The sequence below is a fragment of the Mytilus galloprovincialis genome, chromosome 6 (genome assembly GCF_965363235.1).
Source record: "Mytilus galloprovincialis chromosome 6, xbMytGall1.hap1.1, whole genome shotgun sequence".
Classification (NCBI taxonomy): Eukaryota; Metazoa; Mollusca; class Bivalvia; order Mytilida; family Mytilidae; genus Mytilus; species Mytilus galloprovincialis.
The window spans coordinates 14,771,214-14,793,517 of NC_134843.1; the positions used below are offsets into that span (position 1 = coordinate 14,771,214).

The 22,304-nt window shown below is 32.8% G+C and overlaps 1 protein-coding gene and 1 long non-coding RNA gene across 2 annotated transcripts; one reads left to right on the plus strand and one right to left on the minus strand.

The window, feature by feature from the left end:
• Positions 1–1,084: 1,084 nt before the first annotated feature.
• LOC143079020 (uncharacterized) lies at positions 1,085–20,075 on the minus strand. The gene is made up of 10 exons (XM_076254120.1): positions 19,970–20,075; positions 18,787–19,095; positions 17,744–18,046; positions 15,607–15,909; positions 14,598–14,714; positions 12,648–12,794; positions 11,765–11,881; positions 10,882–10,949; positions 7,095–7,205; positions 1,085–1,377 (listed from the first exon to the last, which is right to left on the minus strand). The coding sequence occupies exons 1-10, from the start codon at positions 20,028–20,030 to the stop codon at positions 1,270–1,272; spliced, it is 1,644 nt and encodes a 547-aa protein (XP_076110235.1). The 5' UTR covers positions 20,031–20,075; the 3' UTR covers positions 1,085–1,269.
• On the plus strand, positions 2,185–3,576 carry LOC143078001 (uncharacterized). Its single transcript, XR_012978986.1, has 2 exons — positions 2,185–2,357; positions 3,346–3,576. It is a non-coding gene; the product is annotated as an uncharacterized LOC143078001 (long non-coding RNA).
• Positions 20,076–22,304: the final 2,229 nt, after the last annotated feature.

Genomic DNA, 22,304 nt, shown 5'->3' on the forward strand with positions numbered 1-22,304 from the left:
ATTGTTTTTGTGGAGCATTTGAAAATCGGTTAAGAGAAACTTGTGAAATATTTAAACAATGAATTCTTAACAGTGGCGGATCCAGAGGGGGGGTTCCGGGGGTCCGCACCCCCCCTTTATTTTGGCCGATCAATGCATTTGAATCGGAACGTATGTTTGCACCCCCCCTGCACCCCCCCTTTGCCCTGGGCTAGCACCCCCCCTTTCAAAAATTCCTGCATCCGCCACTGCTTAAAGTGCGTAGATTGCACATTATCATAGGCATTTATAAATATCATACCTGTCAACTCACCCGTTTTTTGCGGGTGACACCCGTTATTTTCACCTCTCACCTGGGAGTTTTTCTTTACCCGGCGGGTCCCGGGAATTTCTAACATTACCCGTTTCACCCGGATTTCTGACCGGAATTGTTTCCGGTACTTAGAAGTAATACGACCTTCGGTTTTATCGGTCTTTTTCAATGTAACCAAAAGTCAAAACGTAGGACTGTTTACCTGAGCTACGTAACGATATTTTCAACAAGCTACAAGATGAGTTCAGTGACTATCAGTTGACCCCATTAGATGAACTTCCACTTTGCACTTCCCCTGAAACTGACATTGGTACATTTTGGGGAGAAATGTCCAAGTTGCATGACATTTTTCTTAACAAGCCAAGATTTTTTGTTTTGTCAAAACTTGCTAAAACATTACTGGTTTTGCCAAACAGCAATGCAGACAGTGAGAGGGCATTTTCTTTAGTAAAGAAAATAGCTACAGAGTTTAGGGCTGATCTTAATAAGGATACACTGTGTGCTCTTCTTTCTTGTAAAATGAATACACATTTGCATTGCTATGAACTGAAACCAAGTGCAGTTCTTTTACAAAATGCCAAGTCTGCTACTATGGAATATAACAATAGTCTGAAATAAACTTGTATACATGTTCTAACTGTTTCATATACATATTGACTATATAAATTATATGTAAACATATTTTTGTTATTCAATTGAGCCCGCAAAATGTCGTACGCGTTATGACCTGAGATTTTTTTTCTCAATGCAGGTCATGACCTGACTTTTCATTTTCAGAGGTTGACAGGTATGAAATATATATACTTCAATAATATGATTAAGTTATAATTTATAAGTATGGTACATGAAGTTAAATCTGTATATATTGCAAAACTGTGGGGTCTGTGTTATTGGAGGAACATTTAGTTTTCTACAAATATCAAGTTAAAACAATCCACCATTTGGCTCCTCTTTATTAAGTTGAGCTGCTTCGGAGATCACTGCTCTGCACGTGGGGGTAATGTCGCCGCTTGGAAAAATATCTGTCCATAGTTACCGCTCTGTCCGTCTTCTTCCACGTCATTACTTTCTGGTACAGCTGAAACCTGTTGATGATATAAAACTAGTTATATATTTTTTAAATGGGATAAAAACTCTAATTTGGCATTACTATTAGAAAGATCATATCATAGGTAATATGTGTACTAAGTTTCAAGTTGATTTGACTTCAACTTCATCAAAAACTACCTCGACCAAAAACTTTAACCTGAACGGAACAGACGGACGAACGGACGGACGAACGGAAGGACGGACGTACGCACAGACCAGAAAACATATTGCCCATAAATGGGGCATAATAAATACCTCCATTTCATTCTTATTCTGGGATCTAAATCTATAAACAGTTTTCACTTTTTAAAATTTAGTGTTAAAATCAATTTTATTTGCATTTTAAAATAAATAAATTTTGTGTTTATACTGTCTTCTGATTGGTTAAATTTATTAGTTTTATTTTCAATGTTGTCAATTTTTTAGGCGACACGCCCACTTTGACGTTGTGTATTCATACGCCAACATGTGTGTACGTTGTTATTGTAAATATAAATAATATAAAAAGTTCTTTGAGCCTTAGTTTTGATAGCAATTTATTTATAATGAATGGCAATAATTTATTTTGATTTTATTGACTTCAGCTTCGCGGATTATTCAATGTGAAGAGTCAAAAATTAGTTTTATGGTTCAATAAATTCAAAATAGATAATAGCCATTCATTAATTACTATAATAAATGACTATTGGAGTTCAATGTTCACGGATAGCCTTCATAATTAATATACTACTAGTAATTTAATAAGAAGTGCTGTGCGGACTTCAGTACAAGGTTTTAACTTGTTCAAATCGATTTGAATTAGATGTTTACAGTCCGGAATGCGGTTCGATAAAATTGCTCCCCTTGTTTATTTCGCTCTCCTGTCAAATCATGTAATTTCGCTACCTCCAATGGTAGACGCTACAACGATGGGTGTTGTCAAAAAAGGTACGATTAAAGGAATCAGCTAGGAATTAGACGATCACCATTGGTATAGGTGAGTTGTTTAATAGTTGTTGCTTTGTGCTAAATGCATGTTTTGGATTAATTGATAATCAGAAATAGCTGGAAAGGAAAGAAACGTGTTGCTACGTGAACCCGGAAAGGCCGGGACGAATTAAAAAAAATAATCTAGAGACGATCGTTCTGAGTGTGCCACCTACACATTCAAACGTATACACAAGCACAATATTCCCTATCTATGTAATGTGTTTTCATAATTATGTGATATAGAGCAAAAAAAGGTAGCAGTTTTTTGTGTCTTGTTGTTAAGCATATCTAGGGGAGATAATGTTATTTTTCACGGTGTGTTTGATAGGTTTGTTACATTGTAACATTATATAATACACACTCAGAAAGTGGATTAAAATAGCCCCCACACTAAATTAACTGAATTTCAATTATTCTATTTATCGTAATGCTATTATATAAACTTCGGAGGTTCATATCACTTATATTCAACGTTTTTATATCGGATTTTTTTTTACTATTAATGTTGAACGGTTCATAGTAAAAAAAAAAAATCCGATAAAACCGTTGAATGTAAATGATATGAACCTCAGAAGTGTTATATATTGTCCTTTAATATAAGACCGGAGGTTCATATCATTTACATTCAACATTTTTTATCGAATTTTTGTTATTAACTATCAACGGTTCAACATTGGTAGTTAAAAAAAATACGATAAAAATTAACGGTTCAACATTGATAGTAAAAAACAATCCGATAAACATTTTTTTACAAGATTTAAAACTCTGAAGCCTTACATTATAGGACTATCGTTTATTAGTTCTTTATCCTAACTAAATGTTTTTTTTTTGTGGTGTATATTACAAAAAGGGGGAGGGGCTTTTAACACCAAAATACCTTAACAATCCTACAATATTTGTTTACAGAATGAGAATTGAATTCCGATCCGTTTGTACGGGGAACATGTGGTTACAACCCCCTCTTTAATTGCCTGTTCGATTTTTTTTTTTTGCAGTGTCGAAAAGGGAGATAGACGGCAGTTTTATCAAGAAGTTATGTACGTTCTGCTATACATTTGACAGTCAGTAATTATTATGAAGTACACATGTCGACCAGAGGCATGGAACAGAGAGGAGAGGTTTTAAAGTACCAGATGCTTATCTGAGATTCCAATTTGAACTAAAGAAAGCAATATATAAAGATATGTAGGAGAAATAATCTATATGAATAAAGTTATGTCACAAAAGGAACTTGTTTTTTTATGTACAGAATTTGTCAAACGTCTCCATAACAGAAGAGATGTGAATGCATCCTTCATAGTCTTGTAATACTAAATGATATAATTTCTTAGATGATATAGCAGTGCTATTGGTTTCCCCTTTCTCTTTCTTCAAAGAACTTGATCATCTGAACTCTTTCTTTTTATGCCCCACCTACGATAGTAGAGGGGCATTATGTTTTCTGGTCTGTGGCTCCGTTCGTCTGTGCGTCCGTCCGTTCAGGTTAAAGTTTTTGGTCAAGGTAGTTTTTGATGAAGCTGAAGTCCAATCAACTTGAAACTTAGTAGACTTGTTGCTTATGATATGATCTTTCTAATTTTAAAGCCAAATTAGACTTTTGACCCCAATTTCACGGTCCACTGAACATACAAAATGAAAGTGGGAGTTTCAGGTTTAAGTTTTTGGTCAAGGTAGTTTTTGGTGAAGCTGAAGTCCAATCAACTTGAAACTTAGTAAACTTGTTGCTTATGATATAATCTTTTTAATATTGAAGCCAAATTAGACTTTTGACCCCAATTTCACGGTCCACTAAACATAGAAAATGAAAGTGGGAGTTTCAGGTTAAATTTTTTGGTCAAGGTAGTTTTTGATAAAATTGAAGTCCAATCAACTTGAAACTTAGTACATATGTTCCCTATAGTATAATCTTTCTAATTTTAATACCAAATTAGATTATTACCCAATTTCACGGTCCATGGGACATGGAAAAGGATAGTGCGAGTGGGGCATCCGTGTACTTTGGACACATTCTTGTTTTTTTTTTAAATTGGAGCCCTGTTCAAGAACAGTTAAAAGAGCATATGCTTAATTTTCGTTATCTTTTAGAATCTTCTTTTTTTTTTTTTTTTTTTTTTTAAATAAAACAGGTTGTTAATTCTACATAATAAGCCAGTCAGCCGCAAATGTTAAAACCCAAAAAAGGTCTTTAGTATATTCATTTTTCAACTTACAAAATATGCGAAAGGTTTAAGCATCCCAAACATTACTCTTTTACAAAACTGTAACAGATTATCAAAGACTGTCTAGCAAGTACAATTTTAACCCAAGTCGCTGCTCTTTTAAGCACCGTCTTAGCAACGACTTGGTTGATTGTAAGAGTTCGGTGCAGAGACTGAAGACTTGAGACAATAACATGGAGATAAGTATGTATAAGAACATCGTTTTCAAGAATATAGACCGGGGGAGGGGGCACCGGTGTACTTCTATAGTACTTGACTTGTAATAGGGAGCAAGTATGAGAAAATAGAGTGAGCCACCGTATACGGTAAAAATTAATATAAGGGAAATTTGATATTCTTGAATCTGTTTCTGAGTTGTGAAGAACTAACATACAACTAACAGTGGGACGGTTATTCATGTAAAGTACTATAATACAATCGAGTCTTAATGTGATAAACTATAATAAAATTGAGTCTAATGTAAAACGGTTAAATAAGTAAAGACTCTTAATGTCTTGCAAATTTTCGACTGTAGGTAAACTAATAAGAAAAGAAAAAGATATAAATAGTAAATTCAAATCGACTCGTATGAATAATATTGGCGAACAAAAAAAGTATCACATTATGTCGCCGGACAATTGTAAGATGCTATAAGATAGACTAAAATTGTATCGAAAATATAGCACAAAAGAAATCATGAAATAACTCGGTGCAATCCCAATTTAAGATGCAAACACATCAAAAGAAAAACAAAATCACACCATATCTCCACATGACACAAAACAAAAAACCAACTGCAATCAACAAATAAGACGCAAAGAAAAAAAAATCCATTCACGGGCAACTACCGACTTATCATACTGTATGATCGAACACAAACATAGATCCCGCTAACATGTTTAACCCCGACACATTATTTATGTATGTGCCTGTCCCAAGTCAGGAGCCTGTTATTCAGTGGTTGTGTTGTTTGTTTATGTGTTACATATTTGTTGTTCGTTCATTTTTTTTATATAAATAAGGCCGTTAGTTTTCTCGTTTGAATTGTTTTATTTTGTTTTATCAGGGCCTTTCATAGCTGACTATGCGGTATGGACTTTGCTCATTGTTGAAGCCGTACGGTGAATATGACACCAAAGAAATAAGACGCAAACTAAATTACAAGAAATTGCAAGATAAATAAATGACGTATAAAAAATAATTCCGAACGACAATTGGTTAACACAAACAAAAGGAATACAACGATATAAATATCTGCTACCCCAAAAACTCAACTTCACAATGGTCAACCAATCCGGGTTACTGTTTATAACTAAGGTGTAACAAAATGTGTAACAAAACTTTTTTAAATAATACAGAAATTATGACTGTCGGTGTAATTGTAATTGTTAAAGAAAAAAACATGTCAAACATGCAAATATTATTTAAAAAAATTAGTTTTAATTACTTAAATGTCATGTGATGTTACATATATAGGACGGGTGTGTTCGATTCGTAAATTAATTAACAAAACCCCGTCATATAACATCCAACTTTGAAATTGCGTCCAAATGTCAAATTAAGGTGTGCCACTTTGGGAATGGTCTTAAACGATTGGCAATTCATTTCTCAATTTTTGTAATTTTCCCCAGATTTTTTCTATGTCCAGCAAAAAAAAGTAGCAGTTTATAAGGAGACCCCCTAAATGACGTAACAGCTTGACTTATGGTGGTTTTAAAAACGATTGTTTGCAAGTTGCATTGTCAACAATTGTACAATATGAAAATTAAACAACGTGAATGCAAATATTTATAATGACTTTACGGAAAGTAACTTTTGTGACATCTTGACAACCGTATACAAAGTTCATTTCACTTTTCTACCTTCTAAACACAAGAGGTCGAATTCTTTTGTTCTATTTAAACCGCATATCGGACTGTTTAGGCTTTGCCAATAAACGAAATATCAGTATTTTATATTTCCATCGTAGCTTCAAGACGAACATAATAAATCTCTGAAAAGCGGTCCGTATGCGAAAAATGCTGTGTTTTTCCTGTAAAAAGAAATTTTATCATCGTTCTAATTTATAGCGATCAACAATCATGTTGATTTCCCGATTTACAAAGGGAATTTTACATCAAATAAATATGTTGCTGCAATACTTATACGAATAAACAAATACAAAATACTATTATTTTCTTAGGACTTATTGCACGCACAACACAATCAATGTTCAGAATATAAATATAATATTTATACCACACAGTTATTCACAATAATGAGAAGGTTAAACACCTGTTGCAATTCTACACTTGAAAAGAACTAGTACAGACTACGAGGCAGGTTATTGACTTTTATAATCGCAAATTATTTACTTGATATGAAATTCGACATTTTCTTTACAAAATATGAAATTCGACATTTCCTTCACAAAATATGAAATTCGACATTTTCTTTACAAAATATGAAATTCGACATTTTCTTCACAAAAAATGGAATTTGTAAATTTTATACATTTTGTTAAATTGTTTAAAGACGCTTTATCAGGAGTTACAGATAAAACTTACACGGTCATTGAAGTAAATTTGACTGTAATTTGTTCTTTGTCTGCGCAAGGCTGGCGAAGTCCTGGGTCCTTGGTGCCGTATTTCAATATGAGGATAGTTTAACTCTCTGGGCTAATGAAACAATATCACAACAGTTAGTCTGAGAACATAATTTTAAAATAAAATGTTTTGCGAAGGGTTTGTGTTTTATATAAGTTACTAAAACAGTGCTAGGAAATACAGGATGCATATTGCTCATTCAAAGATGAATACTAATTACATAGAGCATTTCGAGAGAAAGATCGAAGAAGTTATGGTTTTGTTTAGTTAATTTTAACTCAATTGGTTATACTTTTTATCTGATAATTTTGGTCGTAGATCTTGATGATCTCTTTTAAGTCACAATTTATAAAAGTAAACCATTATAGGTCAAAGTACGGTCTTCAACACGGAGCCTTGGCTCACACCAAACAACAAGCTATAAAGGGTCCCAAAAAATTACTAGTGTAAAACATTCAAACGGGAAAACCAACGGTCTAATCTATAATATAAAAAAAAACACAAGAAACGAGAAACACTTATGAACCACATTAACAAACGACAACTACTCAACATGAGATTCCTGACTTAGGACAGGTGCAAACAATTGCAGCGGGTTTAAACGTTGTAATGGTACCAACCATTCACCCTTATCTGAAAAAATAGTGTAACATCACAACATAGAAAGACATACTATAAAATAGCAATTGAAATAGCTTAACTCAATCAAAAGACGTAGTAACACATATGAACATACACAGAACGAATAAATTTGATCTATGATACAATGTAAATACAAAATAAATAACAAGTTGCTTTCTTTAAAAAAAGAAATGCAATCGTAAACCCAAATGCTTGTTTGGCATTATATATATATTAGATAATTGTTTAATAAAGATGTATTGTCTTATATTACTTTTGTTGTGCATAAGAATTAGAAACTGACATTGCCTGTTTAGTGGTTTAAATAATGTAATACCGGCTTCACACATCAACGTATAGATCCGACGTACGTCGGCCGAGGTAAAAAAAAATCATGCACGCTACCAAAACGCTAGTAATTTTGATGCATTCAACCTGTCAATCATATCTGTTTCGTGTGCACAACGAGCTTAAAGCGTGTATTGGGTGTGCGTAAAGCGTACCTTAGCGTTTCTCCTGGTCTTCCTACATTCCCAACTGCAGGTCTGTCTATATGTGAATGTTTGTCAATAAGTCTGTCACATTCGCCCGTCTGTTTACATGTTTACCAGTCCGTCTATGTCCACTGGTTTGTCTACATGTTCACTAGCTTTGAAATAGTTTTCGGTAAGTGCGATTATTTCAGTGATTTGTGTCTATTGTTTTTATGTAAGTGATTATTGTGCACCGTACCCATAATTTTAGGGACGCGAATTGCAACTGATATTTTACAGTTTTTTCTTGCGATGTGTTGTCCTTAAGGTTTGGTTCATTTGGGAGGGTTGGGTTTATGGCCACCACATTGTTTATGTGCCAATGTCCATTCTAAAGCCAGAAACATGTAGTACAGTGGTTGTTGTTCATAATTCATGTCGGTCAAGTTGTTTTCGTAAATTATTTTGTTATCAATAAGGCTGTTTAGTTTTGTTTGATTTTTGTTTTTAAATCTTAATGGTCGGGGCATTTAATAGCCGACTAAATAGTAGGTTTTTTTTCATTTTTGGAGGCCGCTCGGTGGCCTTTAAAGACTTACTACCACGTCATTGTAACTCTGGTTGGTATTTGTATCATTAGTGCTGGACCATGGACGATCCTATATGCACCTTTGAGGCAGGCGGGATATTTTTGTAGATCTTGTACAGCTCAAACTAATGTGAGTAGTTCCTGTACTTCTATGTCTAGTCCCATGTTGCATGGTTAGAGAGGGTGTAATATCTTCTGTAGGTTTGATGAAGTTTCACCCGTATCGGACTTCTTTTCCTAAATGAAAGCTTTAAGGCGACGAGTATTTTTGTATGCAATGTGCCCTTAACGTGTCTAAAACTTATCTGTAGCGTTTTCAACGCTCGTGTAGCGTGTATACTATGTGCGTGCAGTTTACAGGTACATGTATATACGTTTGACAAACGCTTGAGATGAATGATTTTTTTTATGTTCCATTAAAATTTTCCTGAAGTAAAAGCGTTCACCAAGCGTATACCTTTGCATTTCGACGTACTTCAAACTTATGGAACGCGTGTTTAAACGCTTGCGTAAAGTTCCTCTGGTGAGCAACTAAGTTACGCATACGATGATACGGACTTTGTTAATTTTCTTTTTTGACTGATTGTTTTACATTGTCATTTCGGGGCCTTTTATAGCCGACTATGCGGTACGTGCTTTGCCTGTTGTTGAAGGCCGTACGGTGACCCATAGTTTGTATTTCTGTGTTATTTTGGTTTCTTGTAGATAGTTGTCTCATTGACACCAAACCCGATATCTTCTTTTTTTATATTCGATATCTTATCGCCGACCTGGTTAAGTCTGCTAAAAATGCATGCATGATTCATTTTTAGGTTATCAGTCGTAATTAAAGTGGCACATTTAATTCGTTGTTTCATTGCTTGAAGTATCATTTCTTACATCTGCATGGTCAAATGTGTATTTTTTTAAAATAAATTTTAGATTTAGATTTCAGTCACGGTTATTTTTTCTCCCTTCATATTGAATATCTATACTTATCAGTCGCATTTTAATGACGAAAAGGATTCAGAGGTTATTAAAAAAAAGTAAATAATGTTGCAATATTTAAACAAAGAAAATAACTTTAAATTTGCAATATTAATGAAAATAAATACGGACATAACTTTCATAATTAATTTTAACGTTATTTTCAATAAACGATTTTTTTTTTAAATCCTCGTTTTTACACCTATTTGAGGCACGTATTTATGATTATATTTCCATGTCCTTGGTCTATCCTAGACGTAAAATTTCAAAAAGTGCTAATACTTTTTTTAAAGATATTATTTTTAATTGTTCTCGTTCAAAATATTTTATTTTTTCATATTCAATATCTATTTAATTTTATTTTTAATAACCATTTTTTTTTTATTAAAGTTGCAATATTTAACCAAAAAAAATAACTGTAATTTAATCATATGCAAGAAAGACTTCCCTTTAATTTCAGTATAAAAAAATAAATAGCTTGCTTTTTACAACATGTACATCTTCACTAAACGTAAAATTTAAAAAAAAATGCTACTAAAACTCTATCCATGGAAGTATTATATTGTCAATATAATACTTCCATGCTCTATCTAAAGATTTTATTTTTAATTATTCTCGTTCAGAATATAAAGCGCATTGTTTACATGAAATCTTATCTCATATCTAAACACAGCTGGTTACATCGTTTGACTAATTAAAATACTACGCATGTAGGTTAATATTAGCAGCTTGTAATCGTGTGCAAGAAAATATTATATCATAATAAATTTCAGATCTCTATAGCAACTTAAGATGCTAATGCATATTCAATAGATTTGTAAGCTATTGCGCATGCATTTTAAAGGTGGTCATAGCTATTGCGCATGTATTTGAAAGGTGGTCATAGAAAGACCAGAAGTGTTCCGACTAACATCCGGTGTTCCGAAAGACTACATCACTCGTCCAATATATACTGCGTAAACCCTCAGGGGTTTACGCAATGATAAGGGATGAATAATAAAAGTAAAACTATTTGTTCAAACGGAAGTCTCTTGGCCGTAGTTTCTTTTTTATCACTCAGTGTTGAATATGAGTAGACTAAATGTGACAATGAACTCACAAAGGTGGCTGCAGACTGACGAACATTTTGTTGTTCATTCGATGCCCGACTGTTTGTCTGACCGTTACCTGTAACAAACAAATATCTCAAAGTTGCATATTGACTTCTTTCATATATGACATGCATTGTCTTTGGGATTCAATTCTAACTTTTACAAAGCCTTTTTATCTATTCGTGCTGAGATATATATAATCAAATTGGTACTGTAGAATGTATACAAACAACCTCGTTCGCTTGGATACCGTAATACACTGTAGAATGTATACAAACAACCTCGTTCGCTTGGATACCGTAATACACTGTAGAATGTATACAAACAACCTCGTTCGCTTGGATACCGTAATACACTGTAGAATGTATACAAACAACCTCGTTCGCTTGGATACCGTAATACACTGTAGAATGTATACAAACAACCTCGTTCGCTTGGATACCGTAATACACTGTAGAATGTATACAAACAACCTCGTTCGCTTGGATACCGTAATACACTGCGCATAACAAAGACTACCAACTTCGCAGTTGGAACTGAAATGACTGTTCAACAATCGAAAGTTTGGCGTTCTTAATTCTTGTTCATTTCACAAAAATGAAACCGAAAATGTATGTGCCAAATCAGAAGTTGTTTCATTTGTGTACACCTGAAGAGTGTCCAAAACCTAACCAGTATACAAATATTGACATTATTCTATGCCATTTATGCCTCGGGGGAAAAAACGGCAATATGCATGTGTTATTTCCTTATCCTTTGTATTACCATACTATAATGTACTGTTTCTATTGTCTAATTAGTAAGCCTTAACCTTAGATATGTGCCTTTTTCGTGCAATTTTATTTTTGCACATATGTTCTGCAAAAATTAGAATTCTTAAACTGTGCCTACCGTTTGGAATGTTACTAGTGCTTCTTGAAATAGCCTCGTGAACATCTGAAATGACGTTGCAGTCTGGTAGATATCTGGATTTTCTAAATACAGCAAGTATTGGTGGTACTTTGATTGCTGCAAAGGAATATAGAAAAATCAAATTTAACAAAAATGTAAATGCATCAATTTGTTCATAACATACATGTAAATGTGACGAAATAAGGTTGAACTGGCAAAGAAGAAAATAAAACGTGAGGTGCAATATATTGATTGATTGATTGATTGATTGGTGTTTGCTTATCGCCGCATGCGCACAAAAAGGCTATATCGTGGTATATCATTTACAGTATATCTTTAATATCAGACAAACAAACAAAATGTCTCCCTAGACATATCTTTATTATGAATTGAGATATTTAATGTTCGTCTTTGAAATTATTCCCTTTACCCGTATCTTGATGTGTACGTTGTTATTCACAGGCAGAATAATGTTGCCCTGGCCTCCTTCTCCCTTGACAACAGTCGTAAAGGTTTTGGTGACTGTAAGACTTTATCCAAAAGTTGTTTACTTTATTTTTATTTAATAGTATTTTTTTGTATAAGTTGTATACTTATTTCTAAAAACATTATTTGGAAACAAAATACTCAATATAAGAGTCTATCTTTATACTTATAAGTTTAAACAAGTTACCAACCGAAAACATAGTATATCATTTTAAATACTAGCACCTTATAACAAATACAATAATACATAAATGGTTATCAATAGAAGCAAATTCAGATATTTAGTAAAATGTATCGTTTTTTGAGAAGTGTGTTTATGCAATTCGTTACGAATCAGATCATTCCTTTAATTCTTTCTTTTTTACATATCTCCTAGGTCAATGATTTCTATACTTGCCTCGTCTGATTCTTTTGCACCTTGAAGTCATTCTATCCACTGTCTCAGAATCAGGTAGACCTTGGCTTCTCCTAAACACGGCTCTGTCGGTGTATACTGCTCGGTCTGTATTAAGTGTTGCTCTTGGTGGTATGTATGGAGGTACTTCTGTCAATGTTTTAGTATAATATTATGTATTTTGAATTTAATGAAGTACCAAAAGGTATAACTTCCATTCCAATGTTTGCTTCACATGCAATGCTTAAACCCAACTTTAGTCAAACAGTACAACCATATTTTTCTTACAACAAAGATTGGTGTAATCACTCTTTTCCACAGATAAAAATGTAACCTGCCATATCCGACCCCTGAGTATTCCAACATCCTGCTTTAACCGACACATTTTTATGGTTCCAAAATATGCCTATCCTTGCAGAAAAAAACCTGGGTATTCCGACACCCTGCTTTATCCGACATTTTTTTCTAGTCCTCCAGTGTGTCGGATTAGGCAAGTTACACTGTACTTTGTTAAGCCCTCAAATGTTTAATTTGAATTTGAAAAATGAACATTGTACATAATACTGTTGATAAGATCTATAGTATATTCAAGGTTTATCATGTATTAACTTACAAGAAGATATCAGACAGGATTCGATATCAAAGGTAGGAGAACGACAGCGGACGTAATGATCAAGGAAACATAAAAAAGATAAAAGATAATCAGGAAAATGTAACAAAAACAAAAACACACAGAACTAAAGCTTCAATAATTGCAAGTGATCCGGAAGGGTATGCAAATATTTTATCAATGTTGGTACCATTATTATTGCTAATTTACTGTCAATATTGGTACGATTATTATTGCTATCAATATTATTGCTTATTTTCTATCAATGTTGGTACCATTATTATATCAATATTGGTACCATTATTATTGCCATCAATATTGGTACCATTATTATTGCTAATTTACTGTCAATATTGGTACGATTATTATTGCTATCAATATTATTGCTTATTTTCTATCAATGTTGGTACCATTATTATATCAATATTGGTACCATTATTATTGCCATCAATATTGGTACCATTATTATTGCCATCAATATTGGTACCATTATTATTGCCATCAATGGTGGTGCCATTATTATTGCCATCAATATTGGTACCATTATTATTACCATCAATGGTGGTGCCATTATTATTGCTATCAATGGTGGTGCCATTATTATTGCTATCAATGGTGGTGCCATTATTATTGCTATCAATGGTGGTGCCATTATTATTGCTATCAATGGGGGTGCCATTATTATTGCTATCAATGGTGATGCCATTATTATTGCTATCAATGGTGGTGCCATTATTATTGCTATCAATGGTGGTGCCATTATTATTGCCATCAATATTGGTACCATTATTATTGCCATCAATGGTGGTGCCATTATTATTGCTATCAATGGGGGTGCCATTATTATTGCTATCAATGGTGGTGCCATTATTATTGCCATCAATATTGGTACCATTAGTATTGCCATCAATATTGGTGCCATAATAATTGCCATCAATATTGGTACCATTATTATTGCCATCAATGGTGGTGCCATTATTATTGCCATCAATGGTGGTGCCATTATTATTGCCATCAATATTGGTACCATTATTATTGCCATCAATGGTGGTGCCATTATTATTGCCATCAATGGTGGTGCCATTATTATTGCCATCAATATTGGTACCATTATTATTGCCATCAATGGTGGTGCCATTATTATTGCTATCAATAGCGGTGCCATTATTATTGCTATCGCTGTTCTAATTATTATCATGCTAAATATTATTTTAATTAAATTAATATTTTTGTTGTTAAATTTAGAGTCATATTAGTTTAGTAAAAAAAAATCTCATTTTTTATTTGATGATGTAATAATAAGATTGGAAAGATCCAAGTTAAACTATTACGTTTTTGCTTACCTGGTGTTAAGAATTTTTGTTTATAACAGAAAACAATTGCTGTTATGAAAGCAGTCAGTATCAGCAGTAAACACACCGGGGCAACAACATAAACAATGTAAATCCGCATATGACTTCCTTGAATAGTAAAAATAAGTAAATAGTGTGTAATGATATTCCTTCTCATTGATAGAATTGCATTAAAAAATTTAAAACTTTAAATATATTAACATTTAAGTAAACTATTTATCAGTTATCTAGCATAACAAAAAGAAATGACAAACTATTTTTAAACCTAGATTCGTTTGTTTATTTTCTCTTATTTGTTTCTTATAGTTTTCATCTCTTTATAGTCACTTGATATTGACTTTTAAAAAATCTTTCTATTTCCGATTAACCTCTTATTTTATAGTCAAACATCTTGTATTGCTATTTTTGTTGCCGCTTAAATTTTTCAATCGTAAAACTACCAGTCTTTAACTGGCTACTGATGTTTGTCTTATGTATTTTAAATGAATAATTGAAACAGGATATCACCCTTCCGGATCACATGAGATACTCCCGGTTTTTTGGTGGGTATCGTGATGCTCAATTCTTTAGTTTTGTTTACTCAGTCTGTTGTTTGTTTTCGATCGTTTCTCGTTTTTGGTCATAGTGTTGTCAGTTTGTTTTCGACTAATGGGTTACATTGTCCTTTTGGTATCTTTCGCCTCTCTTTTGTGTTGCTTTATTCCCTTTTCCCCTGATCTGTTCGACAGAAACCTTTATTCGACGATGACATTTGTCCGTTACGGGATTTAAACAAATGGCATCAAAAGCTTGAAACTTTTTACCCAGTTAAACATCTGTCAAGCAGTGGCTTGATGTTAGTTAGTTTTGTATGTCCATTTTTTTTTCTCGCGTTTTCAATATTTTGACTATAAAGGTCTTCTATCAAAGAGAGAATCCACTATGTATTTTTGAAAATAACAAACCATATATGCATGTAATTGTTTTAACCAAATTGTTCATAATTTAAGTAATTATATACCATCCCTAGCTTCTCCTATTGTCGTCCGTATCGTTAAAGGGTCTTTCTGAGAGTTTAAACTTCTCCCAATATCGGTTTCGGCATACAATATGAATTGGTAGTCCGTCGATGAAAACATATTATCCACTTTGAAGGGTTCTTTCTTTGACTTCACAGTTCTCGTTCGTTTGGTATCATTTGAAGGCCAATGGCTGATATAGAATGTTTGTATATATCCACCACTATAACCAGGAGAAAATGTGGCTGTAAATCCATAACTCGTAATATCTCTGATACTCACATTGTACGGTTCTGATGGAAGAACTACAATCAATTCGAAATTAATCAGATAGAACCAAGGAGCCTGTAACTCAGTGGTATATTTTTTTATTTTGTTTATTGTTTTGTATATAAATAAGACTGTTCGATTTCTCTTTTGAATTGTTTTACATGTTTTATGTCATGGAATTGTATTAATAACTTTACTTCAAGTATTGGTGTAATTGTTAAAACTATACGTTGACCTATAGTTGAATACATGTACGTCATTGTGATCTCTATTAATTTTTGTTTAATTGGCAATCATAACACATCTTCTGATTCTTTACGGATAAGTGCCGAATCGATACAGCTTTTATGTACATTTACCTTGTCCAGTTAAACTAAGTTTTAACCTCAAACTAATTGCAACAGAAAATGTTTTAGTTCTAATCTATAGCACCAAGCCCCAAATATACACAGAAAAAAGTCCCATAAAATCTAACTTGAGGAAAACTCAAAATCAGCAGTTCTAATTTTTTATGGAAATTAACATTTGAAAGGGAGATAACTCCCCAAAAATGAGTCTTTTTTGTCAGTTTTTGGTTGATTTTCTTTAAATTCATGTAAAATATGATAATTTGATAGTGTTATAAGTTCGTATATGACTATGTTATATAATCTTCTGCTCATGAAATGTACAAAACCGAAGTGTTATGAATATGGGTTTTTTTGCATAATTTTCATTAAAGAAATTGCAAATGTATGGATTTATGACCATTTTGAAAAACATTGTGTTAACATTTGGTATTGTTTAAATCTATCTTTAAATTATATTTGTTAAGCGTCTACCTTGTTTCAAGAATTTTTAAACCACAAAAAGAAGAATATATGCTTTATTATTTTTTTATTATTTGAGATACTTCATCTTGACATACTGAAAAATCTAATAAATGGTCAACTAATGAATTACGAAATCTAGTTTGTAGCTTGATAAAAGATATGAAAACACCTTAAAAGTTGTGTATACTCTTAAGATAGCTAAAATATCAAGAATCAATACATTCTGTCGAATAGAAACAGTAAAGGTATAATTTTGTATCAATATTTATTTATATTTCTGACTTTTTTGCAGAGTTATCTCCTATATCAATGCAAATCTTTATAGGAATTTTAAAATCATGATTTTTTAAGTTTTCCTTTAGTTAGATTTTATGGGACTTTTTTCTGTGTATATTTTGGATATAATGCTAAAGATTAAAACTTGAAAGTCTTCTGTTACAACTACTTCAAGGTTAGGGTCAAATTTATGCTAGATTGACTGGACTATAAGATATCATGTTCAAGTCGAAATACGTAATCCCTTTACCATTCAGAAGCATTATCTTATAAGGCCCATATTCTGTCTCGTTGAACATTCCAAATGTGCAATAAACTTAATCCCCTTCACACTGATACGTTTTTCCTTTAGCCATGAAATCTACATTTCCCTTCACACACATTGTTTTAGTTATATTTTCAATTGTAGTGTATTCTTTTTTATACAGAACCACAGAAGTGTTTCCAGGGTATCCGTAGTAATCTATTGTAATGGTAACGGGCTTGCCATCACCTGCTGTACACATATTTCTGTTGTTTAGGCCAACGATTGGGACAGCTTTGAAACAACAACGGAATTCCCATTAAAGTCTCGAATGCGTTGTTTATGTTATATTCTAGGTTTTATTTAACCATTTTAGCTGTCTTGTTCTTTTTTGTGTTTTGTGTTGTTTTTTGTGGGTTTTTTTTTTTCGTAGTGGAAGTGGGCAGCCGTAATTTCGTTCATATCACTCTCACCTTTTGGGTAACGTAATGTATTTTCTTTTCAAAAACCTGTCATATTTGTTTTGTCAATGCTTACTTTGGATGAGTATGGGTGTTGACAGTTTATCCATTGGTATACTCCATGCTTCATGGTCAGCAACGCATTTGATTTCATAGTCGTGGTAGCTCTTTGAAATATTAATTTGTATTTCAAGTATGTTTTTTCTGGTTTTGTTGTCATAATATTCTTCTATCGAAGAGAAATGATTCAAGGAGTGCCAGCTTAGTCTCGGTCTGGGAAATCCTCCGATTACTGTACAAATATGTGTAACCACATCACCAAATTTAAATGGTCCATGATCACCCTTTATTTCTGTTATAGGTCCACTGGTAGGCGGAGCTGTAATTAGTAATTGATATATGTAGTTGAAAATCAGTAACTTTAAATAAGCAAATAATTGTGAATTTAAGTCGAAAAAAAATAAGTTTTTAGGTTTCAACGGGTTAAGTTTTTGTTAGTGTCACCCAAATCTTCAATAAAGATAGTGACAGAACATGCCATGACGTATAAAGTGACTGTTAAGATTGTTTTAAAAGTTTATATTTGTCAGCAAACCGTTATCTCAAATATGAACGCATACATTGTTAACTTATTTACACCTTTACATGTAATTACTATTATCATTTTAATTTACATCCTTACGTATTTTGTACCAGATTTATATTTGACAAATGCACATGATTCAAGTCTCACGTTAGTTTTACTTTAATTTAACCAACCATATGCAAGGAGAAAAACCGTACGGACATGCATTGCTTAGCCGTTATAAAAAAAAACACATCTATATAAGTGGATAGCAGTGGAAAGAGTTCAGTCATGATTATACACCTATTGACTGGTTATGAGGGTAACAACAAGTTTGTTTTCCATTTGATACTTATGGTTGTAGGCTTCGCCTCTAGCAATATTTGGTATCTCAGGGATAACAAACTTGCTGTTACCCTCATAACTTCGCTTCAGGCAATAGTTGGTATCTCAGGGACAACAAACTTGTTATTACCCTCATAACCAGTCAATAATTGTAAACTTGTTTTCTAGTTTTTCGGATAAATAAAAGATACACATAGAAAATGACTCACTGTACACACGGAGTAGAAAAGGCTGACTTTGTGAAATATTATCAGAACACTGCCACGTTGTATTGTGCATGTTATGGGCTACATCCTTTGCCTGAATGGTAACAGTCAAGTCACCGGAATCGTTACATTGTATCAGGTAGTTCTTAACAGAATGAGTGTCACTACAAGTTCTTCTTTCTACCTCAACCAGTACGTTACCGTCTTTTATCAATACTAAACTTGTTGAAGTATTATCGAATTCACATCCAATGGAATATTTCCTCCCTAAGACAGCGAATTTATCAAGTGGTGTTTTCAGTGTCGGTTCACCTAAAGAAATAATACGTTTTTATTTTTATTTATTAACAAATATGATACATAGTTAATTATGTCTTATTCGTTTGTATTGGCTATGGCACAGCTTTCGGTTAACTGCAAGTACTCTCAGATATGTAGTTTGTGTCTTTTATGTTTTTGTTAAGGTTTTTATCATATAAGCTTTTGATCGATCTGTGTTTTTGTTAGATGTCTGTCTGCTTTGTATCGATTTGATGAATAAAGCCATATCAACTGATGTTTATTGTTTGTTCTGTTGTTGTACTGTAACACCAATGTATCAGGTTAGTGGAAGGGTTTGGCGCCACATCCTGTATGTGTCTATACCAAGTCAGGAGCCTGTAATTTAGTGCTTGTCGTTTGTCGCTGTTTTTGCTCATAATTCTAGTCGTTAGTTTTCTCGTTTGAATTGTATGACATTATTAATTTTGGTGCCTTTTATACATTACAAAGCGATTTGGGTGCGCTTGTTGTTTCAATTGATATAGATGATTCTTTGTCAGAGACTGCATGCTGGTCCTTATTGATATGAAGGTAGACATTTATTATATCCTGCTGGTGATCAAGGGTTGATAATTGTCTCATTAGCAATCACGTTAATATAACGTCCGGTGACAGATATGGCATGCCTATTCCAATAACGAAACTTAATCGATATTTCTTGAGCTTGAAATCGAAAGTTTTAAAATCAAATTCCACCAAAAAAATGTATAGAGTGTCAAAGCCAAATATGCACCACGATTGGACATCAAAATCAGTACTTGTTTATTTCTATACCTTAGAAATTCCGGATTAAGTTTGGAAATAAGACATCAACAATAACTAAAGCGTTGTTAACAGTAAGTGTTAGTTACTAACGAAAACTTACCGTAACAAGACGACAAGATCATTAAAAGATAAAGATGACAATAAATCAGATTAAATTCCATTTGTACATAAATTATATGAGAATAAGGAAACTATTGCCATCATTTTATTTAAGTGTTATGAATGTTGATTTCCGTTACACCACGGAAATTTCTCTATTTCTATAGTAATGTACAGGTCTATAAAAGGAGAATTTTTAGTGCATTAATATTTGAACTTTGTATTTATATATGAAAATGACAAACATCACGTTTATATAATGACGCAGAGATCACCGTACGGCCTTCAACAATGAACAAAGCCCATACCGCACAGTAAGCTATAAAAGGCCCCGATATGACAATGTAAAATAATTCAAACGAGAAAACTAACGGCCTTATTCGAATTATAAAATATAGAAATATTCAGTAACTTTTAAAATCATTTTCATCAGCTCTTTTCACAATTATTACATCGAGTACAACATTTGTTTGACATTGTTTTATTATTCTTTAACTTTATCTTTCTATAAGAATTACATGTCATTGCGTTGTCTGTCTTATTATAAACTTTTCTGCCACGGCATTGTCTGTCATTCTGTAACATATCTCTTATGGTATTGCCTGTCATTCTGTTACATCTTATGACATGATATTCACTTTCATTCTATTTAATTTTCTGCCACGGTATTGTCTGTCATGATTCTGTAACATTCTGTAATATTTTCTGCCATGTTATTCTTTGTCATATTATAGAAATTTCTGTCATGATATTTTCTGTCTTTCTATTATATTTTCTGTCATGACATTGTTTGCCCTATTATGACATTTTTTTCTGTCATGATATTACCTGTCATTTTGTAATTTTTCCGCCACGATACTGCCAATTTCTTTCATTCTGTAAAATGTTTTCATAAACAGTTTCTGTCATGATATTACCTCTCATTCTGTTTTATTTTCTGCCATATTATTTTCTTTCTTTTATTCTGTAACATCTTCTGTCATGGCTGGCATTGGTTGCCCTTCTGTAACATTTATCATGATATCATGATATTACCTTTGTAACATATACTGTCAAAATATTGTCTCTTTATTTTGTAACATGTTCTGCATTGGTATTCAAAATTTACATGCCAAGCTATTATTTATCATTCTATTACAAAGACTGCCATGCTATTGTCTGTCATTCTATAACATCGTCTGCCAAAGTAATGTTAGTCATTCTGTAACATTTTCTGTTTGGTATAGTCTGTCATTTTATAACACTTTCTGTCATGATATTGTCTAGATCGGGATTTCTATGACATGGTATTGTTTAACTTTCTTACTTGCAAAGTTTGACCCATGGTAATACATGAATAGTATTGGTTTTGATAGAGTTGATGACAAAAATGTTTATCGGTATGAATCATAATACGCAGTAAAGCCTTTTTCAAGTTTGATACCTTATTAGATGTAAGAAGTTGTGGTATCAGTGCCAATGATACAAATATTCATACATTCAATTTGTAAAAGAAAAACCATTACAGGTCAAAGTACGGTCTTCAACACGGAGCCTTGGTTCACACCAAACAGCAAGCTATAAAGGGCCCTTGGAATGACTAGTGTATAACCATTCAAACGAGAAAACCAACGGTCTAATCTATATATAAAAACAACAAGAAACAAGAAAGACGTATGAACCACATCAACAAACGACAACTACTGAACATCAGGTTCCTGACTTAGGACAGGTGCAAACAAATGCAGCAGGTTTTATATATAGATACCAACCTTCACCCTTACCTGAAATGCACGGTAAAAAAAGTAAGTGGATAAACACGTTTTCAATGGAAAAAGTACAGGCGAAAGTATTAAAATGGGAAATATTTAAAAAGAACTACTAGCAATATTATTGAAACAGGTCAACACATATATAAAAGATATTTAAAAAGTACGAATAATACAAAGTCAAAGACAATAGATACCATTACATATAAGGTATAACGAACGTTTGGGTAATATTCCACCGAACAGTTCGTTATGGAAAGTTATGAGTATAATTATATTCGTGTGCAGTGCATATTAAAATTAAGAAAAATAGAATCAAGAACTATTGATTTTCTTGTCGTCAACAAGAACCAGAAGGTATGCCCTTGAATTCGAAAATCAAAAAGTATTCTAAATCTATCACATAATACCCTTAAAATTTACATAAGACGTAAATTTTTCTTAAACATTATTTAATTTTTGAATTTTGCTGATACATATTGGCATTAGGGTTTCATTTCTTTACCGTTTAGTGCAAAACAACAAAAATGCCGCAAACACTTCATTTTGAATTATTGTCATTAATATTTGCATATGACTTAGAGCTTT

Bases quoted from the DNA above. Each gene is read 5' to 3' on its own strand.
- LOC143079020 (XM_076254120.1), bottom strand. From the start codon at position 20,030: ATGGAATTTAATCTGATTTATTGTCATCTTTATCTTTTAATGATCTTG. The intron at 12,795-14,597 runs GTAAGCAAAAAC...AAACATTGACAG, and splicing joins ACAAAAATTCTTAACACCAG to AAGTACCTCCATACATACCA. The intron at 10,950-11,764 runs GTAGGCACAGTT...TGTTTGTTACAG, and splicing joins CACTAGTAACATTCCAAACG to GTAACGGTCAGACAAACAGT.